This window comes from Psammomys obesus, unplaced genomic scaffold, assembly GCF_907164565.1.
Source record: "Psammomys obesus unplaced genomic scaffold, mPsaObe1.curated_primary_1811, whole genome shotgun sequence".
Classification (NCBI taxonomy): domain Eukaryota; kingdom Metazoa; phylum Chordata; class Mammalia; order Rodentia; family Muridae; genus Psammomys; species Psammomys obesus.
The window spans coordinates 2292824-2309591 of NW_026596125.1; the positions used below are offsets into that span (position 1 = coordinate 2292824).

The window sequence follows — 16768 nt, forward strand, 5'->3', positions numbered from 1 at the left end:
GAGGGGAGAAGGATTAAGGGGTAGGACCCAGACCAGGAGGAGCGTAAGGAAAGACTGGCTTCCATATGGAAGAAAGAAGGGACCCCGGGGGAAAGCTGGGGTTGAAATGTGCGCAGGTATTTAAATAAAAGATTTTCTGGTATCTGCAGCATTTTCCTCTAAGCTAATGGGACTCAAGGAAATAGAAAGGAGAAAAGAGAAGAGGGAACGTCCACGTAAGGCCGGGTAGTGCTTGCCGAGTACACAGAGATGAATCAGGCTAGAGAGAAGAAAGAAAAAAAAATAAAGAAGAGGAGGCGGCCTAGGGCAGGGTGGGGGAGGGGTTAGGGTCAGATGTTGGGGATGTAGAGGCCATACACGGCTGCCTGTGGACGATCAGGACGTCCCCACAGGCTGGAGTGCCTTGAAGCAGAGTCCAGCCTCTCCCCTTCGCCTCATCAGAAAGTCCCCGGAGGAGGTGGCAGCTAGCACAGCGCTCTAGGTTCTCCTGCTGGGGAAGGGCAGGCAGGAGAGGCGGGGCTCTGGGAGGGGCGGAGCGGGGTGGGGCGGGGAGGGAGCGGAGCCGGTGGCCGCGGGCGGGGCTCCTCCCTGGCGGGTGCCGGAGTCTGGGGGCCGCGGCTTCCCCCTCCCCACCTGCCGAGGCGCTGGCCCCTCCTTCCCCCGCCGCCCCCGTGCCCGCCGCCGCCGCTGCTGTTGTCAAAGATAAACCCGGCCATTGCCTGCAGGAGCCCTGGCAGCAGGCGATCGGGCGGTGAGGAGCCTCGGGCGCGGCCTCGCCTCCCCGGCCCGGCTCCCGCATCAGCACCGTGGACAGCACAGATCCCCTCTCCGGGCCCCCGCCGCCCGCAGGAGTACCGCTCGGGCTCCTGCAACCTCGTCAGCACCGCGGACAGCAACCAGGCCCCCACTGGCCTCGGTCAGCCCACCCGCTCTTCGAGTCAGCACCGCGGACAGCCCCCCTGGACCAGCCCTGAGGCAGCCTAGGAGTGGCCAGCGCCCCTTGAAGATGGCCACTGAGGTAGGCGCCAGCACCTTAGCCCGCAGGCAATGCCGCAGGGAATGATTCCCCACTAGGGGCAGACTGGGCACGAGGAAGACGGTGGGGGCGGATGGGGGTAGGGGGTGGTTCCCTCGGTTCATGGGAGTGTGGGTATGGAATGGCAAGGCAGGGCTCTGGGCTAGTGGTCCCCTCACCTCCGGCATGTCAATCTTGCCCATGCCACTTGTTACCAACAGCACCAGGTCCCAGCTGGGCTAGGCTTTCCCCTTCTTCTGAACATGGTTCTGATTCTCCAGAGGTTTGGCCATCCCTGCACACCTGTGGCCTGCTGCTGTGGTTGCTATGCAGCCACAGTAGCCTGCCTGTAACCCAAATGCTTGACTAAGGAAAAAAGACCTTCCTCCACATCTGCATTTCCTTAGGAGGAGTGGACACAGACCTCTTCAGGCCCAGAACCTAAAGGGTTGGTTTTAATGAACTTCCTCCACCAGCCTCCACTTTTGAGAATCATCATTTTTTTTTTTTTTTTTTTTTTTTGCTTTCCTTCTCCATTTGAGTTGCTGGTCCCAGAATGTCTTCGTGTGTGTGTGTGTGTGTGTGTGTGTGTGTGTGTATGTAGCCTGCACACTTCACAGTGTGCCTATGGACCAAAGGACCTGTCATCTAAGGACAAAATCTTGGCGTAATACTTGAGAGGCTACCCCTCTCCCTCATTTTGGGCTTCATGCATGATAAAGCTGACATATGAAAAAAGGGTTGGTTTGGTATTCACACAGCATGCCAACAGCAGAGCTGAAAGTTTCTTTGAATTTTTGGAGTGTAACAGCACACTGAGTCTCCCCAGTTCTGCCGCTGTCTTCTTTTGTGGTGTCTCCCCCATTTCCAGCTTAGCTGGAACACTGCCAAGGAGGAAAGCAAAGGCCTGTGAATGGCTCCTGCTGAGTGGCACGGCATCAGTACCAAGTGCTATTGCCATTGTCCCACTGACTCTCCTGATGTTGTTTGGCCTTGTTGGCCTTCTGAGGCTGCACAAGGCCCCCGTGTGTGGGCAAGCCCGCCTTCTAATGGATACAGAGAACTTCAGAAGGGCCACAGAGACCGAGAGGAACATGGAGGAAGCAAAGTCTGGTCACCTCCCAGACAGGCCTGCCAGGCTGCCGCAGCAGTTGCTAGTGTGATCTGATGAATTCCAACAGGCCTGTCTGTCCTGGTATCCCTTCCCTACAGGTCTGCTGTGGCCCACACATTCTACAGGCATATACGCACCTCTTGGCTGAGGCCAGGTTTCCAGGAAGCTGTTGGTAGTAGGCTTGATGACTCTCCCCTGGGAGAGGCTCTGCTCATAATGCCTGTGTGGGTACAGCTCCATGGCACACAGAACGCCTTTCAGTGTTTGAGCAGCTCTGTGAAGTCGGTAAGGATGGTGTTATTATCTGTAATTAATGGATGACATGACTGGGGCTTGGAAGCTTCCTTCAGTCTGGTGAAGGAGTTAAAGAAAGCTTCCTCATCCCATTTTACAGATGCTACAACTGCAGTGCCAAGACAATAATTCACCCTTTCTCCATGACCACTATCTTTGCTGGTTTGCATTCAGGACAGTATAGCCAATTAGCTAGTATGATGTTTGCTAGAGGGCTGAGGTCTTGAGACAGGACTTGAGTGAGGAGAGCTGTGTCAGGAATAGTTACAGCAGCATTTGTCAACCTGTGGGTTGAGACCCCTTTAAGACCATCAGAAATATCAGGTATTTACATTACGATTTATAACAGTAGCCAAATTACAGTTAGGAAGTAGCAATGAAGATCATTTTATGGTTGGCGGTCACCACAACATGAGGACCCGTATTAAAGGGTCTCAGGGTTAGAAAAGCTGAGAATCACTGAGCTAGGGAGACTCAGATTTCCTGTCTGGTCTGGCTGGTCATTTTGAGGGCAGAGGGACAGAAGAGTATCTAGGATGGGCAGGAGCTGGGGGCTATTTTCAACCTCAGAGCTTGGCCTTGGCTGGACCCTGATACAGGATGTATGATGCCTGGTGAGTCATTCCCCTAGGCTGTTTTTTTTTTTTTTTACTATTAGGATTGGATTGAGATTACCAGGAAAAACCTGTTGTGGGGGTAGGGGGGAGGAAAAGCTCACTCCTAGTTCCCATGCTCATTTCCTTAGCTTTCTGAAGAGGAAGCAGAAGTGGAGCTGGGCTGAGCGGTGGGACGGGGTAGGATTTGAGGATGGGGGAGGAGACAGGGAGAGAGAGAGGAAAGGAAAGTAGAGATGAAGGGGAAGGGGAAAGATGGCTTCCTATAGAAATTGGCTTTTTTTTTTTTTTTTTTTTTTTTTTTTTTTTTTTTTTTTTTTTTTTTGCTTCCAGGTTTCTATTTAGAAGTTAGCATTAGGGGAAGCGTGTGTGTGAGGAACACAGGAGGGAGGAAGGTTCCTGAGTGAGGACTGACCTCATTTGGAAGGCTTTCCTGAGCCCATTTCCTGAGCAGTGAACCTCTGTAAATATGTCACTAGGAGCAGGGTCTGCCTGGGAAACAGTCCACATGGCCAAGAGCACCTGGAAAGTGTCTTTTGTGGGAGGGGCTTCTTAAAGTGGATTTTGGCAGGTCAGAGAAGCTTGAGTGCACCCAAGTGGCATTAGCCAGGCAGGGTATTTGGAGGTCTGATCTCTGAGTCACTGGCTTGCGCTTGGGCCCTAGCGTAGGCTGAGGAGAAGGGTGGCCCTGTGCCCAGTTTTCCACCTGCAGGCCCTGCCTGGCTGCCAGTGACTCATGATCTGCCCTCCTCTACTACAGCCCAGCCCAGCCCAGCATTAGAGCATCATATGGGTCCCATGAGTCTTGAGCTGAGCCTCACCTGCACCTTATGGAATGAGATGCTTTTTTGTGTGAGGGTGGATCTGTGGACTAGCTGGGTCCTCCTGTTTGTCTTGGGCATACCAGGCCCAGGAGCTCATCACATTCCAGTGATGAGGCCAGCCTGAGGGACCGCCAGCTGTATAGAGACACACTGTGTCACCTGCCGCGCCCTATCTCTAGGTATCCTTCCATTCCTTGTCACACTGTGGCTTGGGAAATGGTGCCCACAGAGCTCATCTCTGATCTTCCTCCTCATGGACTAGCCTGGGCCTTGGCCTCAACTGCCAGCAGGCTGGAGAATGGTGCTGCGGGAGAGGGGCAGGGCTGAAGACTGTGGGACATAGACATCCAAGCGCCCCTGGGGAGATGCTAAGGGAGAGCTGGGGGGTGTCGAGGAGGGAGACAGAGTTCACAGCCTCAGGAAGTATTGGGGGTGGGTGGCTGTAGAACTCTTTCCCACTTGCTGGAGACCAAGAAGCAGGACGGTAAGTGCTTGGGGCCTGGTGCTAGTCCCTGTCTTTATTCTCAAACTGGAGCTATAGGAGTTAAGCCCTTCTTCACAGGTGGCCTTATTTAGCCTGATAAGTGCTAAATACACACACACACACACACACACACACACACAACAGAAACATTTAGAAATCAGGATATCTGACATTACGAAAATTTAGATTTGTGGCCTCTTTTAAAAAAATCACAAGTGTTGGGTATCTGGGTGTACATTCTTTAATGCAATGGCGATAGCTGGCTGGTTCTCTGACAGACACAGGCCTCAAGTTCTCTTAGCCACAAGGGCCAACCCAGCTCACTGACTGCTCTGCCTCTAGAAATGTTTCTGTCCGTCATTCTGGATAAGGCTTCTTTCAATTCAGAGATGGGAGGGGCTGTGATATGGGGTTCCCACTTAGTGTCTTTGAAGAAATGGGTGCTAGAGAAGGGCAGACTTTTCAAGGGCCATGTTGCCCGAGCCCAGGTCTCCCGCTGCCATGCTCCATAGCCGTCTTTCTGCCTGGGCCCTTGGAACTTCATGATGGAACTACCATAGATGGAGAGAACCGGGAGACCCTTTCTTTCCTAAAATCCTGCTCTTCACCAACTATGCTGGAGTGTGTGATGTGTGTGCTATGTAGGTCTGGCATGCCAAAGCTCTTACATGTAAAATGTATCTTATATGCTCCTCTACAGACTTCTCATAGCCCAGCATACATTCTCCAGGGGCAGAAGCCGATGCCTAAGCACCTGGAGCCAGGACAGGCTCTTAGGTTCAGGATACAGCTGTGGCTAAGGAGGGCTTGACCCCTCCCACTCCGGAGACTTGAGCATGAATAAATCAAAGTCAGGGGAAATAGGTCTGTATTATGTAAGATAGCACCTAACATCTTAATCATTGAAGAGTACTTCCTTCTCAATAAGTCCTGAACGGGAGGACTCCCAGTCAGCCGGCATATGTCATTGACCATAGCAGGCAATGGCCAAGTGATCATTCAGGGACTCTGGCCTTTTCCGGGTCCTCTGTCCTTGGTGCCTGGCTCCTCTGGTTTCCAGGGAAGGGGAGGAGTTTCAGGTTTGTATGAATCAAATAGGGTATTCATCACTTCCACTCACTTTACTCAGCATGTGGCCACTACAGCATGCAAGGAGGCCTTGAGATGAACTTAGTTGTGTTCTTAGGAGGAAGAAGAAATAGCTGGTCATGAGCCAGCCAGTCACTAAGAGACACGCCATCATGGGACATGGGAGCACCTACATCTATGTGTACACGGGTGTGTGTGTGTGAGGCTCAGACAAATGCCTGTGGCAGGAAGCCAAGTCCAGGTCAGAGTGGCTGACACATGGCTTCTGTCTCCTTTCCATTCTTACCACCACCTTTTGTGGCTTGGCACTATTTTATTTTCACTCTGAACTATGACAAAAAGAATCTCCTTCCATTGGATCCCTTAGGCTTATCAACTCCTACAAAACTGTTGGAATGATCCTTCCAGAGCTGAAAGAATCCAGGGCTTGCTCTTTCATGATGGCTTTGGAAGGGCAGGGAAGGCCACAGCCCCTTTCCTTTCTCAAGAAAATACATTTTCTACACTATACATTTTGTTATAGTGGAGCAGTAACTGGACTGAGTGGACACATTGATGATTAACTTATATTGCTAAAGCAATGGTGATTTAAAGCATGAATTTTCCAAAAGTATCATAGGATTCTAGCAGATCTTTAAAAAGGACCTTTTCTATAAAGATTCTGACAAGTGGGAATCAAGCTGTATTGAAGCCAGAGGAGCACTTATATGCCATTTAATTCATTCCCAAAACTTTGAGATCAAATCTCTCGCTTGAAGCAAAGTTTACCTGAGTTTAGGAGTGTCTTATGTAATGTTCTGCAATTCCTTCCTTCCTTCCTTCCTTCCTTCCTTCCTTCCTTCCTTCCTTCTTTCTCTTTTTTTTTTTTTTTGTGACAGGGTTTCTCTATGTAGCCTTGGCTGTCCTGGACTCGCTTTGTAGACCAGGCTGGCCTCGAACTCACAGAGATCTGCCTGCCTCTGCCTCCCTGAGTGCTGGGATCACAGGCCTGCATCACCACCCCTGGCTTGATTCCTACATTTCTAAGACCTTGACACACCACTCCTTCTGTCTTGTCAACTTCTCTCTACTCTTTTCCTCATCTTTTAGGCATCTCCCACCCGAAGTCCTTCCTGTTGGCAGAGGCCCATCCTGCTTGCAATCTCACCCTTGACCACAGAACATGTTCATCTCCCACTGACTGTATCTCTTATGCAAACCAGCTTTGGTCTTGCTAAATGCTGTGTCCAGCCACCAGAGCAGATCGTGTTCTGCTGTCTTCAATACTCCCTTTCCCAGGGTCGTCATCCTCTTTCTACTTTTGGTCAGCCCCTACCTCCCTAACCTTCCCTCAGGACTCAGCGCAGTCTCCAGGAAGTCTTGGTGAATAAGCATTTCTGAGTTAATGTGACTCTGTTTCAACCATTCGTCACAGTCTAATTCATTACACATTTACTTGTCTTCTTCCCTGGAGCTTGCAGACTGACTTTTGCTCAGTGTCTGGAGAGCCTGGCAGTAGCAGGGACTCAATAAATGAGAGTAGAGTGACTGGATGGATTCAGCTTAATTACACAGGATGAACTGGCTTTTCTGCGCTCTGCCTTCAGGGCCTGCTCTCCACACGGTTCCTCTCCGAATGGTTCCAGTCCTGGGCCCATTTCACTAGTGTTTGTCTCCAGTGTGAGGCTGGAGAGATAGAAGAAAGAGACCTTGTCATTTGTGGAGTGGAGCCCACTCCCCTCCAGAGCTGGGTCAATGTCAAGTTTTCAGATTGGATGGAGAGACAGTCATCCCTCTCATTCCCACAAGGAAAGCTATTAACTCAGTGTCTGGCTCCGGTCCACTTTATACTCAGTTATCTCTTAGGAAATAACCATTTTTGGGCCCCTTGCTGGGTTAAGAAAACCATTGGGTGTGCTCCCTGTTCTTTCAGAACTTGGCCTGGACCTCAGTCTCCCTTGCTGTTCACGGACACAACAGGGTTTCCTCCCTTCCACATTCCCCACTCCCCAGCTTGGTTGTGAATTCCACTTGCAGGGCTCAGTCAAGGCTTCCATCTTGGTCTGTGCCGAGTTCTCCAAGCGAGGGCCTGGGCCACTGTGCCTCGCTTCTCTTGTCAGAACTTGTTTTTTCCTGTGATTGATGGCTCTGAGCGCCTCAATTTGGCCCAACTTCGTTCCTGCTTTAGGCTTCTGTAGAGTTGCTGTGGTGACCTTAGGCAGTTTCTCCTGTGAACTACACAGGCTTCTCTAGGCCCCTGGTGGAGCCTGGCTGCACACACAATCCTGTGTGCCAGGGTTCAGCCATGCTGGAGAGCCCTACCTATCAGTGCACAGAGACAATGGTCCCCTAAGCATGTGTCTCCCGCCCATCTCCTCAGGTCCACAATCTTCAGGAGCTCCGGCGAAGCGCTTCCCTGGCCACCAAGGTCTTTATCCAGAGAGACTACAGCGATGGCACCATCTGCCAGTTCCAGACTAAATTCCCACCAGAGCTGGATAGCAGGGTAAGGGTACCTTTTGGTTGAAAAGACCCTTTTCTAAACGTGAGCTCTACCTCCATGGTGGCACTGAGGGTCTTTTTAGATAGAATGAATTTTTTCCTCTAGTCTTATGTGACACATAATATCACAAAAGGCACGATTTGTTCAGCTACCTCAAATGGAAGAATGATAAAGCCATTGCATTGTCTTGTATTTCCACACAGAAAGTTCTACGAAAAAGAAAAAAAGAAAATGAGCAAAGCAAAACACAAAACCTCAGACTTCTTCCAGTCCAGTAGCTCAAATTACCCTGCTGTGAGAATTCTCTAAAAAAACTTGTTAAACAAATGTAAATTCCTGAGTCCTAGTGGCTGAGATTAGGTGTCATCCCCTTGCTGACTCAGTCGCTGGCCTGTGGCTTAGGAATCTCCACTTGTTGGCAGCTGTTCTTAACCTTGCTTACACACTAGAATTTTCTGGGGAGCTGAAAACAATCTCAGTGTACGCCAAAGCACTTCCGTAAGAATCTTGGGGAGTGGGACCTATACACTGGCATCTTAATTTGTAAGTTAACTAAAATTTTTTTTAAAATTATAATTGGTCAGACTTCAAATTTTTTTTTAAATGAGGAATTCTCAGGATAGCTAGAATTAAGTGTCCCCAGATCCTGCTTTGGCACTAGCTGGCTGTCAAGGGCAGTGTCTTTCCCACTCTTAGCTGGACTGGGGCCACTTGTGAGCCTTGGGAAATGGGAGACCAGACAAGGCATCTGCTTGGGCAGGGTGGAGTGACAGTAGTCTTTGCTGCTCTGGCCTAGCCCTCCCCTTCACAGACTGGGTCAGCACCGCTTTGGGGGATGTGTGGCGTAGGCTTTAAAATGTGCTTTGTGATGTTAGTGTGTAGCCAGCACTGAGCACCGCCACTTAAAGCCCTCGAGAGGCTGCCAGGGTCAGCATTGCCAGGGAAACAACAGATGGGTTCAGAGCTCCCACACACTCATGTGCTTTAACCAGCTTCTTACGTTGTGCATACACACAACCTAAGCAAAACACAAACTCTGTTTTGCCTCAGAGGCAGAAGAGCACGTCAGGGCTGGAAGCAGAAAGTGACCTCACCAAAGTTCTTAGAAGGTACTACAAGAGCCAGATGCCTGCCTTCTCTGTTTCTCCACTGGCCTCTGATGTTCGTACCGATGCAAGTTCTTCCTCAGTAGGTACAGATGAAAGTAGATACAGCGTGATCACAGCTGGGGCAGGGAAGCTTAGAGACCCAGAGGAAGAGCTGGGAGCTGCTTTCCTATCACCTTTTTACCTGTCTTATACAAAGGGGGTTGGTTCTGATGTCCCATCCTCCCCTGCTGGTGGTGTCTAAGGCAGTCAGCCAAGGCTTGTGTTCTGCTCCTGTTTCTGAGGGTGTACAGCCCCGACCAGGGGCTGCCTTAGAACTGACTTGGGATTGGAGGAGGGCAGGGGCCAAGTGCTAATCTATGTTGTAGACCAGGCCAATCTGAGGCATGGCTGGTCTTTGCTGAGAATCCACACTAGCTCTTGGAAAGCCATGAGCATCTGTTCTTATGTAAGCATCCTGTCCTCTGAAGGAAGTTGGGGCAGAGAGGCCAGAGATGAGGCCTCAGGGTTCTTATGGTCTCAGGATCACAGAGCAATCCTCACCTGTGAAGAAGAGTAAGGATGACAAGAATGTTTCTGAGGGTGTATGAGCATTTGCGAAGAGGCTGGGGCACAGGAAGTTCTTAGTGTTTCCTATTGGTGCAAATACAGGCTAGCTACCTGGTTGTACACACTCACAGACACAGGCACACAAACAAACATACACAAACAGACACTCACACACACAGACACACACACAGACCCCCCCACAGACACGCACAAACACACACAGATACACACACATACAAACAGACACATACAAACACACACAAACAGATACACACACACACACACACACACACACACACACACACAAGCTGTGGTGGCTACTGATTTCTTAGCTGGGGGAGGGGCACCCCTGGAGAGGCTCTCCTGTGCTCTCACTGTCAGTCACAGGCAGCTGAAGCCCCTTCCGAATCAGAAGAACTTGCTTATGGGAATTTGCTCTTGAGCTCTGCCACAACCATCACAGTGAGAGTGTTATCACCAGAATACTTGGCTGAGCTTCTGAAAAAAACACCTAAGACAGTATTTCTTAACCTGTAGGTGGTGACCCCTTTGAAGGTCAAACGACCCTTTCACAGGGCTCACATATCAGCTATCCTGCCTATCAGATATTTACATTATGATTCATAATAGTCGAAAAGCTACACTTACGAAGTAGCAACAAAAATAGTTTTATGGGCACGCCTGTAATCCCAGCACTCAGGGAGGCAGAAGCAGGCGGATCTCTGTGAGTTCGAGGCCAGCTTGGCCTACAAAGTGAGTCCAGGACAGGCAAGGCTACACAGAGAAACCCTGTCTCCAAACAAACAAACAAACAAACAAAAAATAAGTTTTATGGTTGGAGGCTCACCACAACCCGAGGAACTGTATTAAAAGGTTATGGATTAGAGAGCCGCTGATCGAGGATATCACGAGTGTCCTGTTTCCAAGGAAGGCCAGTAGCCAGGCTTGTTCCCATCCTACAGATGAGGAAACCCCTGCGGCTTCTGTTTTCCCAGCACCACCTGGGAATGTCCTCATTGTGGGAGGCTGACAGCCTGTCTCTCCCCCCAGATTGAGCGGCAGCTCTTTGAGGAGACCGTGAAGACCCTCAACGGTTTTTATGCGGACGCTGAGAAGATTGGGGGCAGCTCCTACCTGGAGGGTTGCCTGGCTTGTGCCACAGCCTACTTCATCTTCCTCTGCATGGAGACCCACTACGAGAAGGTGCTGCCTCCCCGTCTCCCCTTCCCCAGCCTTCTTGCCACAGACTCATCCTCATGGACCCTGTTTCTGCAGGTTCTCAAGAAGATTTCCCGCTACATCCAGGAGCAGAACGAGAAGGTCTTCGCTCCTCGAGGGCTCCTGCTCACAGATCCTGTGGAACGTGGGATGAGGGTTGTATCCTTCCAGGACCCCACACTGGCCATAGGCACCCCTCTACCTTTATTTATCGGGGCTGTTTGTGAGTTTAGAGCTTTGTATTTCTTGAACCGCATGCCATCAGTGCGTATTTCAGGCCAGCCACCATGTAAAGGCTTTGAAAAAATACAGTCTCACCTGACTTTCATCACATCCCCAAGAGGTGGGCCCTTCTTTCCTTACCCTCCCGAGTGTACCAGGACACTGAGGGTCAGCTGGCTCAGTCACCTTCAGGCAGCAGATCGTCACAGTCAGGATTGGAGGCCAGGCTCTGTTAACCTAGAATGCCGCCTGGCCCTGCAACAGTCTGCAAGCCTTCTATACCCCCCTCTAAAGCCCTCTGTTAAACCCCACCACCTACTGAACACAGATGAGCAAAGTGAGGTCCGGGACGGGGATGGTCGTCCGGGGTGGCTGTCGCCGCGACAGGCTGGGCAGGGGGTGGATGATAGTTCTGCTGATCCCATTTTGGAACAGTTGTCCCCCTTGACGTAGCAACAGAAGTGGATACTTAAAAAGAATACATTTTACAATAAGGCTGAGAAAAGAGTTCAAACAACATAATCCCAGAAACACACATTCCCCCAAGCTTTTTTATTTTTATTTTTTTAATGAGCCCTGTGTTGTGCTCAGTACTCAGGCACTCCAACTAATTTGCACAGAAACCCCAAGGCTCTGTTAGTGTCCCCAGATGTGATGATTGATGGTTAGTAGGTAAAGGGATGGGCCTAACTTGAGTGCGCCAGAAGGGATCAGCAAACGGAAGTGTTTGTTGTATCTAATGCAGTCTCCCAGTCCATCTGTGACTTTGGATCATCCCATAATGCATCTCGGGGAAGGCCAAGCTCTTGTTCATGGGATCCCGTGGTGCCCTCAGCCCTGTGTCTTCTCAGAAACCGTTAGCTGAGGCTTCAAGAAGGGCTGGGGCTTCAGGCCTCTGGCCTCTGCTATGGGGCATAGCGAGCTTCGGGTGACAGGCCTCGTTCTGGATCCGTACCCGGTTCATGATTGGCGGCCGGATGCTCCCAGGTCCTTAACTGTCGTCCCAGATCGAGATCTCCATCTATGAGGACCGGTGCAGCAGTGGCAGTTCCAGCAGCGGCAGCAGCAGCGGCAGCGGCAGCAGCAGCGCCGGCGGGGGCGGGGCGGGGGCCCGGTGACTGGCCGAGAGTCCCTGCAGGGAGGTCTACAGCCGGGGCGAGGGGCTGGCGGATCTGCGGAGGTTGCGCTACCAGAGCACCCGCTTCTGAGTCTTTGTCTGGGCCCACCCTGCCCACCGTGTTGCGCGGGAGGGAGGATGACTGCCCGGTGTTCCGTGTCCCCAACCCTTTGCCCCTTGACAGGATCCTCCTCTTTCTGACCCTGGACCCCTCCCCCCTTTATTTTTTCTTTCACGGGGCTGATCTCGGTCATCACAGCCAAATCTTCCTAGGGAAACCTGGGGGTGGGGGCAGCTTGGACAAATCCTCTCTTTCTTGCCTCCTTCTCCCACCCAGCTAAGGAGGGCCTGGAGAATTCTCACCCTGCATGATCCTTCACCCTCAAAGCCCATGTCTGCCTGGACTCTGCTCCCTGGGGCTCTTTTGAAGGCCTAGGACTGCCATGAGGCTCCTGCAGATGGGTGCTGTTGGGTTACTCAGCCTCTCCTCAGGCTGTGCCTTTCCCGTTCTCCACTCAGAGCAGAACGTCCTCTCAGCCTCTCCCAGAAGCACGCAGCTCTGAGACTTTGCACCCTTCCTGTAACTGGTTATAGGGGTTCAGCCCAGGACTCTGATGGGGTCTACCGGGGTATGGTTAAAACCCTTTGGATGAACGCAGCTGGACAGAGCTTGAACTCCTGAACCGGAGCCAATTCCTGTATTGTGTGCATACATGCAGAGCACACTTTGTGCACAAATGTATGTATGTATGTATGCATGTATGTATGTATGTTTGAGTGGATAGCAAGCACACACATGAATATACAATGTATGAATACGAGTGCCTGTATATGTGCGCTTGTACAAGTGGCTTGAGTGGACGTATGCGTGTTTGATGAACCTGTATATCTGAGTGGATGCAGAAGCGTGCGAGCGTATGAGTGCACACACATGCAAATTATGTATACTTGTGCACAGGCGCGTGGATGTATGAATGCCTATGCGTGAGCGTGTGTGTGTGGAGAGAGAGAGAGAGATTACTTTGTGTGTTCTCTTTGGCTGCTGGGCTAATGACTACCAAGTCCTGCCCCATCCTGTCATACACTGGTCTGCAGAGCCTCTTTGTGAGTTCCTCCTGGCCCTCTGTGAGTCAGTGTCCTAGAGCTGAGCTGTCAGCTTGGCTCCTCCTCTCGGCCTTTCACTCACCTCTGGCTCTATTGTGCACATTCTAATGGAGGGATGGTTGGGGTCCTGGGAGAGCAGAGCCAACATTCAGGTGGTCCTTGGTGCCCTCTCCCAGCCCCCTGACATGGTGAGGCCACAGATGCTGAATATCCAGCCTGCCCTTAGACCCTCGTAGGTGAGGCTTCCCTGGACATCCGAGGCCAACGCGCCTTGCAGGGAAAGAAGGGCTAGCCAGCCAATGGTGCTGTCGCTCCCAAGGGGAGCCTGTTGAAGGGGAGGGGCATCCTGGGGTCTGAAGATGGACAGGAAGGGGCTGCCTACCTCAGCGGGCAGGTGCTAGAAGCAGACAGGAAACAGCGGCCACTACAGGCAGCTTCCCGGAGCTGAGAGGACCTGGTTCTCTCCTGGTCAAAGCAGCAGCATGTGACAGCAGGAGATCGTGCTGAGAGATGGAGAGCGCTGGCCAAGCCCCGAAGCCTCAGGGAGCCCTGAGCCCCACGAGCCCTGGTGCCATGAACCCCTCCTCCCCGAGCTGCAGCCCCTGACTCCTGGCAGAAGCCTGTGCCCTCCGTAGCCTGCTGTATGGCCGGGCATTGTGTCTGACTTTGTGCGTCCTGTTGGGAAGAGGCAAAAATGGAGACCGTTTGTTTTATCTTTTTCCAATAAAAGGACTTGCCAGCTTAACCTTTGGTGGATTTGCAACTTTGGGTAGAGACAGTATGTTCAAATAAAAGCTAAATAAATAAATTAAAATTCATCAGTGAGCTAGGTTAGGGCCTATTTCTTGAGCTCTTACCCTAGGCCAGGCACTGTCTGGGTTGAAGACTAGAATGGGCTGGCAAAGCTGAGCTGGTAAAGTGATTGCCGTGACATGAGTTTGAGCTCTGGAACCCGTGTAAAGGTGGAAGAAGAAAGCAGACCCTGAAAGACTCCTCTCATCTCTGCACATGTACACCATGAAATGTGTACGACCCCCGCCATACACATACAGTAAAAATCTAAAAAGATTAGAAAGCAGACATTAAAAACTAGCATAGCTCTATCTTGGATTTCACAAAATTAAGCATTTATTAACCACCTATGACATAGCAGGCACTTTTCTAAAACCATCTTCTGGAGGTGAGGGGGATTTAAAGCTGAGTCTTCTTGTCGGGTCCAGAGAGTTGAATAATGTGTTCCCATGATAGAGCCGGTGGGTAGGCTAAATCAGGGATTTCCTCCCAGGTAGAAAGTTGCCTGAGGTTGTGGCAGGCCTGGGCCAAGAGTCTGTTCCAGAGAGGACCTCGACTGACTGCAGGGACCACAGCTCTGGTCCTGGGGTGTGGCCAAGGCTGAGGTGGTCTCTGAGTGATGCTGACTAGAGATCCATGTAGCTCAGAAGCTTTAGTTTGCTGCTTAAGGGACAGCTGCCTCTGTGCTCGAGCCCGGGGGAGCCTGGGCCTCTGCGAAGTCCTGGGGTGTGTGTGAGTGGGCTGGGGAGCTGCTGCGGTAGCAGGGAGAGCCATGCTTTAGTTCTGCTTGGCTGGGAAGTTTGCTGTAGCCTGAGGTCAGGCTTGACCCTCAGCCAAGCTGTTCATTGAGGAAGCTCTGTGGAAGACTGGGGATTTTCAAACTGGCAAAATTCACCCAACCCCCCCACCCTCCGTGCTTGACTGGCTGAGAGGCATTCAGCTCTCCCACCTCAAATGGCAACAATAAAGGAGATAAAGGGTAGCTGTGCTAGAGAGACGGCCGAGCAGTTAAGAGCACTTCCAGAGGACCCTAGTTCGGTTCCCAGCACCCACACGGTTGCTCACAAGTCTGACTCTAGTTCCAGGGGACCCAGTACCTCCTCCTGGCCTCCCGTGGTGCCAGGCACACATGTAGTACAAAGAGATACATGCAGGTAAACCCTCATACATATTTAAAGAAAATCTTTTTCTTTTAAAGGAAGAAAAATGGTACTTAGCATTTGTTTAACGCTTCTGGTGTGTGCATTAGACGAAGCCACACAATTCATTGCTTAGGGCTTCTCATGGTGTGTATTACTATCTCCATTTTACAGAGGAGGCTCGCAGAAGTCAACCTGCCCCGTTTCACACAATTAGGAGGTAGCAGAGCTTGGCTTTGAGTCTAAGAAGGAGCCTTCAAACCGCAGAAAGGAGCATGGGTATATCCAGCTTCACGGGCCTCTCATACTCAGAGGCTGGAGCCGCAGATTCCCAGGGAAAGACCTGGGGCTATTTGTGTCTGGGTTCTGAGACAGACCTGGTACCGCCATGCCCTAGCAGCACAGGGTCATGGGTGGGCTGTGCTCGCATGCATGTAAGACCCACAGGGAGAGCTCAGTGGATGGCAGGGGAGACCTGACTTTACGGAGCTGGTGAAGTGTGGCTTTCTCTGCTGCCTCTATTCTTACAGCAGTGATCTGTCTGGTTACAGCCATGTCCTTACTTTTCTCTTATTAAGCAGACACAAACCCCGCCGAAGGACTGGTTATCCCTGGTTCCCTTTGAAGGATGCAATCAATCTGGCACACTCCATGGTCTCCTTTTGCTGCATGCACTAGCTTTCTTCCTTTGTTTAAAGACTGGCTACTTTGGTTAAAGATAGGGCCTGCGTGACATGAGGACCACAGAGTTTATAGAAGTTCGAGGTGCCACCAAGTGGTGAGATTATGCACTGCAGCCAGGAGTCAAAAGACTACAGAAAAGCCACGCAGGGGCTATAAAATGAAGCCAACCACCCCAAGCCAGCAGCTGTTGTTGCCTGCAAGTTGTTTGCAGCTTCTAGAGGTGTGGGTCAAGGCAGGGATCTTGAGACAGCCCACCTTTCTCCCCACAGCTAGCTTCAGCTCCTTCAGACGTTGCTGGTCTGCGACCCCCTCTCCCATTTTCCATGAGGTCCCCGAAAGAAGCACTCACACGTAGCCTTTGGCTTCTCTTCCCTGAAGGACTAGCTGCCAAAAATGTGGTTTCAGACCTGACTTTGAGCTCTGGGTTCAAGGTGTCAGCCTGTGGGCAGCCTCAGCTTCCTCAACTATCACATAGAAAAACACTGTACACAGTTGTCCAGACCTAAGCCCGAGACCTGGATTAAAAACGCAGGCTCCACTAAAGAGATCAGACACACCCTGGGGCAAATGCAAAGAAAGACTGTGGTGCAGAGACTGACCTGACTGCTCCCTGAGTGAAAGAGGTAAAGGACGGGGTACGGGGACTTCCACTTTTCTGCTTCCACTTTTCTGCTCTGAGTCTTAGGAGCTGGTAGCACATGGTTCTCACTTCCTAAAAATTCAGTGTACATGAACACATGAGATCTATGTACTTTTCTCCTTGTTTTGTTGCTTGGGAAAATTAACCAAAAGAGTTTATTTGCTCCAAGATAGGAAACGAAAGTGCAGCATTGGAATTTATGTTTTACTGAAGATCTATCAATATGCCTCATGTCAAACCAGACAACTGCGATTCAACATGACATAGGTATACACTTGTGT

General features: G+C 51.0%; 1 protein-coding gene across 1 annotated transcript; it reads left to right on the top strand.

Moving 5' to 3' along the window:
• Nucleotides 1-554: 554 nt before the first annotated feature.
• Nucleotides 555-12190, top strand: Golga7b (golgin A7 family member B). The gene is made up of 5 exons (XM_055630023.1): nt 555-1018; nt 7794-7919; nt 10622-10774; nt 10847-10948; nt 12019-12190. Exons 1-5 carry the CDS (start codon nt 1007-1009, stop codon nt 12127-12129), a joined length of 504 nt encoding a protein of 167 aa, XP_055485998.1. The 5' UTR covers nt 555-1006; the 3' UTR covers nt 12130-12190.
• The last annotated feature ends 4578 nt before the right edge of the window (nt 12191-16768 follow it).

Excerpts from the sequence above, each read along its gene's own strand:
- Golga7b (XM_055630023.1), top strand. Across the intron at positions 7,920-10,621 it reads CACCAGAGCTGGATAGCAGG|ATTGAGCGGCAGCTCTTTGA; the intron begins GTAAGGGTACCT and ends CTCTCCCCCCAG. Across the intron at positions 10,775-10,846 it reads TGGAGACCCACTACGAGAAG|GTTCTCAAGAAGATTTCCCG; the intron begins GTGCTGCCTCCC and ends CTGTTTCTGCAG.